This window comes from Microtus ochrogaster, chromosome 7 (genome assembly GCF_000317375.1).
Source record: "Microtus ochrogaster isolate Prairie Vole_2 chromosome 7, MicOch1.0, whole genome shotgun sequence".
In the NCBI taxonomy this organism is placed as follows: domain Eukaryota; kingdom Metazoa; phylum Chordata; class Mammalia; order Rodentia; family Cricetidae; genus Microtus; species Microtus ochrogaster.
In genome coordinates this window covers 62,847,114-62,856,953 of record NC_022014.1, presented here as the reverse complement: position 1 = coordinate 62,856,953, position 9,840 = coordinate 62,847,114, and the positions used below count along the sequence as shown (strand labels likewise).

Below are 9,840 nucleotides of genomic sequence, written 5' to 3'. Positions count from 1 at the left end.
CCTGCCTCTGCCTCCCGAGTGCTGGGATTAAAGGCGTGCGCCACCACCGCCCGGCCCAAAGCCCTTCTTTCTTAGTTTATTACCTTTAGGTTGTAATTTCTTCTTTTGGAAATAATAAACATTTTTAAAAACTTATTTTTAAAACTGAATTTGTTTTGTTTGTGAAGAAGTACACCACACCAACTAAACAAAAAACTGTTTTCCCTCAGTTATTTCTAACAAATAAAATTCCAGATTTTAAGTTTGATAGAGAGCATTTTTGAGAAAGAAATGTCAATATGCTATTTTTAGCATATTGTATAAAAACAGATTATTTGCTTAAATAAAAAATCCTGTTACAAATGGACCCAAGTTGTTTTGTCCATTCAAGATGACACTAAGGGAAAGAATAAATAGGGGAAACGAGTTCAATTAGCAGAATGATTTTGTAGGAGGGTAGAAAGTTTCCTTCATGATGTCAGCTCTTTTGTGCCCTCCTTTCTGTGTGGATGTGTTTGCATGCACATGTGTGGAGCATGGTTTCTACTTTATCTCTTACGAGTGAATAAATTACATTGTGTATATCCCCCTACTTTGAGGTAAGCTTTCATGTAGCCCATATTGGCTTTGAATTTGTAATATATTTTAAACATGAAAGTTTTATCTTCTGTGCACACTCCCATTTGAATCAGTGTTTTCTACATAACCTGTGGTCTTGGACCTGTGATATTTGTGTGTATACAATGAATTTATTTATTTATTTATGGTTTTTTGAAACAGGATTTCTCTGTGTAACAGTCCTGGCTGTCCTGGAACTCACTCTGTAGATCAGGGTGTCTTCGAACTCACAGAGATCCACCTGTTTCTGCCTCGCAAGTACTGAGATTAAAGGCATGTGCCACCACCTTCAAGCCCCCAAATTTCATTCTGGAAAACAAATCACTGGAGTCACTGTTTAGAAAAGGTTTACAACCCCAAGATTTTATATGGAATTATATAAATTATTTTTATAACTCTTGGTTATAAAAGGAAAAAAGAGTGTGAACACATCATCCAGTCACCATGTAGAATGTTCGGCATTTTGCTCCTGTATTCAGTTTCAGTCTCGACTGCAAAGTAGACAACTCTAACGCATTCCTGGGATTTATTTTCTGTATTAGCTCCTCCAGAGTTACTGATCTATGAAATGGCAGAGAATGGAAAAAATTGTGACCAGAGACGTGTAGCAATGAGTAAGGAGCAACATAATGGGAGTTTCCCAGGTAAGGAATCTATGGTAGCTGTAATAGCAAACTGCCTGGGTATTTGTTGACTGTCATTCTTCTGGGACTTTACATGCATTTCCTCACTGAATCCTTTCACTGACCAAGTAGTTTGTCTTTACATTTGAGATGCTACAGGCCTTTAATCCCAGCACTCGGGAGGCAGAGGCAGATGTATATCTGTGAGTCTGAGGCTACCCTGGTCTACATAGTGAATTCTAGGATAGCCAGGGCTATATAGTGAAACTCTCTCAGAACAGACAGACATCCTGCAGCAGAAATACTAGCCAACATGATTCATTCTGCTGGATTTTTTTTTTTTTTGGTGGGGAGGAGGGTACATAGGAGATTTTTGGTTGGTTGGGTATTTTTATTTTTCTGTTTGTTTGCTTTTTGGAGACAAGGCTTCAGGGTTTCTCTCTGTAGCCGTGACTGTCCTAGAACTCACTTTGTGGACCAGACTGGCCTCAAACTCACAGATCCACCTGCCTCTGCCTACCAAGTATGTGGATTAAAGATGAGCACCACAACTCACCTGGCTACGGATAGGATTGTATGTTTTGTTTTGTATTTGCACTGTTTGTTGTTACCTCAGTAACAGTGATGGGAAAAATAACAGCCCTGGGGGCACTGATATAGTTCAGTGGTAGAGGGGCATACTCAGGATGTGTGAAGTCCTGGATTTGGTCCTCTGCACTAAACATGAGTGGCGACCATGGCAGTTAGTTCATGAGTTTGGACCAATTGCCATGCCTCGGGATCCTAGGACTTGCTGTGAGTGGTTACCTGGGACATGGATGAAACATTTCTCATCCATCCATACATTGTGCTGTCTCTCTCCATGATAGCTAAGAAACGTTGCAAAGTTGCCACTGATGGAAAGAGGTAGGCATGGACAGACATGTGAGAAGCCATTGAGGATTCAGTATGTACCACAGTCCTTGGCTTCTTGCTAGAGATTTAGATACTTGTTATAATTTTGTTCCTCTCAGGTTAGTACTTTGGACCCCTTCATTTTGCCCGGTCTCGATGTTAAACCTCCTTTCTAGTTCAAGATTTTCTTATGCAGTCTTAGAGATATAAGATGGGAAGGTGTGTTATTTTTATTCTTTGAAAATATAGCACAGATGGTAGGAATTCTGTTTTAACTTCCGTGCTGTTGTTTTTCAGACCCCTCTTCAGTACATGAAAAGAAGAGAAGGGATCGGGAAGAAAGACAGAACATTGTCCTGTGGAGACAGCCACTCACTACCTTGCAGTATTTTTCTCTGGAAACTCTTGTAGTTTTGAAGGAATGGACCTCAAAGTAAAGAGTTTTCTGCTACTTTTTATATAAATCGTATTTACTAATTTTAGAAGTCCTCAGCCATCTCCTACTCCCTGCCATCTGTTTCACCAAAATGGATTCATTAAATTTAGAATGTTATCATAGGAACATTTGTTTTCCTTCCTATAGATTAAAAAGAATTCGACCAGGGATGGGGATGTAGCTCATTAAGAGTACTTGTCTCCCACGCACAAAGCCAACACCAAGCAACACCAGGTTTTCAAGGTCATCCTTTGTTATATAGTTCAAGATCAGCCTGGGTTAGATAAAGACTGTCACCCCACTATCTCCCTGTCCCTAAAGGGAGAGCAATAGATTGGGATGTTTGGTTTGAAGAAAAATGACGGAGGAAACGTTATTTACTCGACAGGTTATTACAGTTGACTCCTGTTTCATTTTGGGTCTTCCAAGGGAAAAGATTAAGAAGATAGTGGGGTTTTTTTCTCCTGATTTTATCTTGAAAGGGAATGAGGCTTGTATGCAGTAGATACACTAAGCCTGCAGCAGGTTCAACATGCATGTGGTGCTTACTGACAACAAGTGAAAAAGAACTCTGCCATAAAGTGTGTCCTGTCTGTTTGAAATATCTAAGAGAGCAAGTTCAACTTTCATGCCCTATTTTCTTTTTTTTTTAATTATTTATTTATTTTATTTCATGTGCATTAGTGTTTTGCCTGCATGTATGTCTGTGTGCGGGTGTCAGAGCCCTTGAACTGGAGTTACAGAGAGTTAGTTGGTTGTTGGGAACTGAACCTGGGTTCTCTGGAAGAGCAACAGTGCTTTTAGCCACTGAGCCATCTCTTTAGCCTCCCTACTATTTTCTTGTTCTTCTAAATTATCTATAGTATTATCTTACATTTTTGTTGTACTTAAAAATTATAAAACATTTTGTGACAATTTTTAGCTCATTTGATCCTGTAGGAGGTCCATGAAGAAGGAAAAGCAAATATATAATTATTACCATTTTAAAAGCAAAAACCAAAATCTGAAAGTTTAAATGTCCTGCTAAAAAAGCAGCACTAAGTGGCCACCCCAGCCCCTGGGCTTTAAATCCCAGGAAGCCCATGCTCTTCCTGTTGCACTCTGATACCTCTCCACATTAACATGAGATGTGAGCAGCAGGCTTTGAGCACAGGGAGGGCTGTGGTAAGGCTGTCTGGTAATTCGGCTTCTGGGTCCATGTACCTCGGCTGATTCCTTTTTACATCCCAAAGGCTGTTTCTGCAAATTACAAGATTAATGTAAGATGTTTTTATTTGTTTTTAAGGTTATGGCATCGTCAAAGCATTGTATTGACTTCTTTACTGCTGCTTGCTGTGCTTATAGCTACGTATTATGTGGAAGGAGCCCACCAACAGGTAAGGTACTGAGTAATTCTCTGCTCCTGTGATCACATGACATTTCAGAGTGGAACTAATATGTTTCATTAGAATTTATGCCCTCTATACTTATCAATAAACTTTTGTATCTTTAATTTTATCTGATGACTTGGTATCTTTACGTCTTATTCCATACACTAAAAATACCCAAGCACTGTTTCATACCTGTTCAACATTATTTTAATATTAACGATTCCTCTTTGCTTTAAAAGATTTAAAGTATTCAGTCAAAACAGTATGAATCCTAACTTTACAAATTTTTTTTTTACAAAAAAAAAAAAGATTACCTTAATATATAGTTTGTTTTTTGTTTTTCCCTTATGTCAGCTTACTCTGCTTGAATGAGTTGGGATTTTGGTTTGGTTTGGTTTGGTGCGTTTTGATTTGTTTCCTCTCTGCTATAGTACACTAACATCAAGGAATTCTTTGTCTTAATGTTTTTCAGCTCCTCCAAGCTTTGTTGAACTGACTGGTCAGTGGGTGGTGGTTACTGTAGTGTGTTTCTGGGCAGTGTTTGGGTTTATCTCCTGCCCCTTTTCTTTCCAGTATGTGCAGCGGATAGAGAAGCAGTTTCTGTTGTATGCCTACTGGATAGGCTTGGGGATTCTGTCCTCGGTTGGACTTGGAACAGGATTGCACACCTTTCTGCTTTATCTGGTAAGAATGACTTTCTTTCAATGAGCAAGAACAAAGGAGAGTCTTCTGTCTTTATTGGTGCTTTCTCTTCAGAAGCTGCAGTCCTAAAATCTATGTAATTGCTTCAGTGTTTGGTAAGTGTTGTGATCCTAAAACCAGTACCTGAAATTCAGCTGCTTGTCACTCTCTGCGGTTCCTTTGGAGCTGAAAAATTAAAAGAGAAAAGGGGGGAAACAGTTAAGCAGATATGGTTGTTTGCTTAAATTAGTTCAACCAGAAAACTTTCAGTTTTAGATTTTCAAGTAATAGTTATTTCACCTATATAATTGTTATTTTCATATAAATTTGGGGAGATAATTCAGTGGGTAAAGACCTGAGTTTGAATCCCCAGACTGCATGAAAAGCTAGATGGAATAGTATTGTGATCTCAGTGTTTCTGTGGGGCAATAGTGATAGAGGCAGGAGAATTCCCAGAAGTTCATGGGCCAGCTAGTGTGTATTAGAAAATAATAGACTTTGTCTCAAACAAAGTGAAATTTGAGGATCAATACCTGATTTTTTCCTCTGATCTCTGCATGAGCACCATAGCACTCATGCACACACAACCTCCAAAGACATACCCATTTCTTTATTTCTTTGTTTTTCTGTGTAGCCCTGGAACTCACTCTGTAGACCAGGCTGGCCTCAAACTCAAAGAGTTCTGCCTTCATCTGCCTCTGCTGGGATTAAAGGTGTGTACCACCATGCCCAGCTGCCTAGATTTTATTTAAAAAGTAAATTTGAAGCAAGAAAATTTATTTCTTATTATATATGCATTAAAAACATGAATAAATTGTAAAATGTCTTTATATGAGGGCATTATTGTTTCATCTCCTCTGATCTAGGTATTTAGGAAAAGATCTAGAAGCATGCAAACATACAAAGCCACCCAGATGGCTCATTTCAAGCCTGAGAATCTGAGCTCTTCCCTAGACCAGATGGTTGAAAGAGAGAACTGACTCTTCCCTCAAGATACTCTCTGACCTCCACACATGTGCCATAGCACACACAGACCCACATAATAATAAAAATAAAGTAACAGTGGCCTGGAGGAATGGCTCAGCCATTAAAGGCTAGGCTCACAACCAAAAATATGAGAGTTCGGTTCCCAGCACCCACGGCTGTCCCTCCAGGATTAAAAAAAAAAGTAACCATGAAGTTTACTACAGAATTAATGAAAAAGAAAAGTAAAATCTTTGTTTTCAGCACTTCTACCCTTGATCAGTGTGCCAGTTTAATGGAATGTGGTTAGAATTTCCTCAGCTTTAATTTTTAATGTATATTAGTGTTTTGGCTGCGTGTGTATGTCTGGTGCCTGTGGAGGAACTGCGTTACACATGATTGTGAGCTATCGTGTGGATGTTAAGAACTGAACCTAGGTCCTCTGCATGAGCAGCACTTGCTCTCAACCACTGAGCCATCTCCCCAGCCCCTCATTTTATCAAGTTTGGTGGTTGGGTGGTTGGTTTTTCAAGACCAGGTGTCTTTTGTAGCCTTGGCTGTCGTGGAACTCCCCACTGCTGGGCAGATTTTTTAATTTGCTATTTCCTTTCTGAGTTGTAACGGACTTTTATCCTTAATTGCAGGGGGTCTCTGTGACCACCATGGCCAACAGTGTCCATCCATATGAGATAAGGCAGTTTTGTTTAACACAATTTAGTAGCTGGTGTTCATTCAAACTTCTTTTAGGCATATTTAAGCACAGCACAATTTGTTGAAATAATATTCCTGGTAATAATTATTTCAATTCCATGTTGAAACTATGTAAAGTACACGTGACATCTTCCATAAAGATAGGTGCTATAGATTGATTGGGGAAAACAATCTTATGATAAGGGTCTGGGGGAGGATCTGGTGTGGCCTGGGCCACACAGTGCAAAGGTCACCAGACTGTTAACCACCTCTACTCTGAAAACAGGTTGTAATCTTTGTCTGCAAGTTTAACATTCCTAGTTTCTGTAGTGCTTGTCTGTGATCACAGGGTCCTCTGAGCCTTCTAAAAATCCTTAAAAATCTTCATTTGAGCCGGGCAGTGGTGACGCATGCCTTTTATCCCAGCACTAAGAAGGCAGAGGCAGGCGGATCTCTGTGAGTTTGAGGCCAGCCTGGTCTACAGAGCGAGTTCCAGGACAGGCTCCAGAGAAACCTGTCTCAAAAATACAAAAGAGGGCTGGAGAGATGGCTCAGAGCTTAAGAGCACTGGCTACTCTTCCAGAGGTCTTGAGTTCAATTCCCAGCAACCACATGGTGGCTCACAACCATCTGTACTGAGATCTAGCGCCCTCCTCTGGCTTGCGGGCATACATCAAGGCAGAATGTTGTATACATAATAAATAAATAAATCTTTAAAAAAATACAAAAAAAATCTTCATTTGTTTGGTTGGTTTTTGTTTTTTTGTTTGGTTGTTTCTTTTTGTTTTTGGAGATAGGGTCTAACTGTGTAGCCCTGACTGTCCTGGAACTCAGGCATAGACCAGGCTGACCTTGAACCCACAGAAGTTATCCTGCCTCCACCTTAAAGACAATCACCACCATGCTGGGCCTATTTATTTTATTTTATCTATGGAATTTAATTGTGTTTGGGAAGATCCTGATTACATATGTTTCTTTTCTGAGCCTTTACTTAGCCCTCACCTAGAAGTGATGACATTGGCGTTCTGTGTCCTATATTTTGTGCTAGTGAAGTAGACTCCTCTATCTTACACTCATAAAACCCTGTCTAGAGGCCAAGCAACTGTGGTAGCAAAGTAGCCTTCTGTGCTGACTTTGTAGTAAAATAAGTGATTAAGAATCCAGTTTTAGAGACTAAAGATTAAATTCATTCTTTGTCATAATCCCATCTACTAAAGGTCATGGCTTGAAAGTAATATGAAAATGCTTTGTACTTCATATCTACTGTTTTCCACAGTGAAAGCCACCTTTTGGGGGTTATACTTTGTTAATTATGATCAAATTTATACTAAATGGTCACTTAAAAGACTAAAAAGTCATATTTTTCAGTTAATGAATGATTTCCTTATTTTAATTTTTTTTTTTTTTTTTTTTTTTTTTTTTTTTTTTTTTTTTTTTTGGTTTTTCGAGACAGGGTTTCTCTGTGGCTTTGGAGCCTGTCCTGGAACTAGCTCTGTAGACCAGGCTGGTCTCGAACTCACAGAGATCCGCCTGCCTCTGCCTCCCGAGTGCTGGGATTAAAGGCGTGCGCCACCATCGCCCGGCTCCTTATTTTAATTTTAATTGAAAGGTTTTTACTTGAAATTGGGGTGTATTGGAACCCTCATCATTCTTTAAACACTGTTGCTGTTTATGTAAGTGGTCACAAAACAGAGGGTCATTAAGGGAACGCAAATGCATATCCTCAGTGTGGCTCTGTGCTTAGTAGGAGCACTAGGTTAGGTCGCTCGTTCTCTTTATTTTATCACCAGTGATTTCCTAAACACTGTACTTTGTGTGTCTAGGAGGATAAGCTGTTGCTTTGTTTTGTTTTGTTTTTCTTTTCCTGGTAAGAAAAGCCCACAATCGTCACGTGCTCCGAAGACTGTCTCCAAAAGTGTTTTGACATCATTCTTATAGGGGCCTGGGGAAATGGCGCAGCAGTTAAGATCACTTGTGTGCTTGCAGAGGGCCTCGGTTACACGGTGGCTCACAACCATCCATAATTCCAGTTCCAGGGAGTAGAATGCCCTCTGCTGGCTTCCACAGGCGTCAGTCTCTCATACACATAAAAAACACCTATCCATTTAAAATAAAATAAATCTTAAGATCTTTTTAAAAAGAGAAGAAAACTATTCTTCTAGAATTTTTTGTCTGAGTGCATCGATATGGTCGCCGTTAGGTGGCATCACTAACACAGTCATATATTGTATATTTGCCAATAGAACAACCTTACCCAAAGCCCAAGCCATCAAGTGACTCTCTTAGCCTGGAGACATGATTGTTGTTTTTCTATATTCATGTCTATTTTGCTTACATAAGACTAGTGGATGGAACTGTGTGTAAGGCTAATTCCAGGGAATCCAGTGCCTCTTCTGGCCTGACTACTGGGCAAGCACATGTTATAGACATGCATGCAAGCAAGACACGAATACATACAGAATAAATCTAAACAGCTTTTTAAAGGGTCAGTAAATGCATGAGAGTTAAAAATGTTAATTTTTCCTAGTAGTTTTCACTCAACATAGTAATTATCAGCTAGCCTTTTTTCCCATTGACTTGTATATTTATACGTATGAATTAGTTCCCACAAATATATATGTATATATCTCCTGGGCTGGAGTTCAAGACCTATCACACACAGCTTCCCAAATACTGGGATTATAGGTGTATACCACATCATCTGGATTTCCACCCATTAATAGTCAAGAGTATGCAGAAGTTCTGATTATGAGAAACAGGCAAATAGCTGCGTCGGAACGTCTACTCCAATAGTGATGGTACTTGTCTCATATGATGACACAACATGTTTCTTTTCCAGCATGATATCTAGTACATGAAAAATTATTGCAGCTATGTTAATTAATATCACTATGCTGCAGGGTTTTGGCTTTTGATTTTTAAAGAGAGAGTATAAGAAAAGGAGAAATACTGGAGACGGCTAAGATTTTCGCATGTCACACAGTGCATGTGGAAAGGTCAGAGGACAACTTTTCAGCAGTCAGTTCTCTCATTTCACCTTATTTTGAGGCAGGGTTTTTTTGTTTTGCTTTTTGTTTTTATTATTACTCTTGTTCTATTTTGGTTTGGTTTGCTTTTGGTTTTTTGAGACAGAATTTCTCTGTTTAGCTCTGGCTGTCCTGGAACTCACTTTGTAGACCAGGCTGGCCTCGAACTCACAGAGATCCATCTATCTGCCTCTGCTTCCCAAGTACTGGGACTAAAGGCGTGAGCCACCACAGCTGGCTATGATGCCGGGTTTTGTTGTTTCTGTGGCTTTGCTGCAAATTCTTCTTTCTCCACCTTCACCTTCCATTCACCAGGGTGCTCACTGCTGTCTTTGGCTTTTTACACGGATTCACTGAACTAAACTCAACTTTTCAGGCTTGTGCAGCAGGTGCTTTTGCCAACACTAAGCAATCTCTGGCTTCTCAATTTATTTATTTATTTTTTATTTTTTATTTTTTTTTTTTGTTTTGCTTTTTCGAGACAGGGTTTCTCTGTGGCTTTGGAGCCTGTCCTGGAACTAGCTCTGTAGACCAGGCTGGTCTTGAACTCACAGAGATCC

General features: G+C 39.5%; 1 protein-coding gene across 2 annotated transcripts in view; it reads left to right on the top strand.

The window, feature by feature from the left end:
* Vmp1 (vacuole membrane protein 1) overlaps nt 1-9,840 on the top strand; it is a 99,761-nt gene that overhangs the window by 14,509 nt on the left and 75,412 nt on the right. For both annotated transcript variants that reach the window (XM_005350465.3, XM_013347563.2), the window contains exons 2-5: nt 1,140-1,241; nt 2,412-2,547; nt 3,836-3,926; nt 4,494-4,604. In XM_005350465.3, coding sequence (XP_005350522.1) covers nt 1,166-1,241; nt 2,412-2,547; nt 3,836-3,926; nt 4,494-4,604 — 414 coding nt within the window. In that variant the 5' untranslated portion in view covers nt 1,140-1,165. The remainder of the gene's footprint in view (nt 1-1,139; nt 1,242-2,411; nt 2,548-3,835; nt 3,927-4,493; nt 4,605-9,840) is intronic.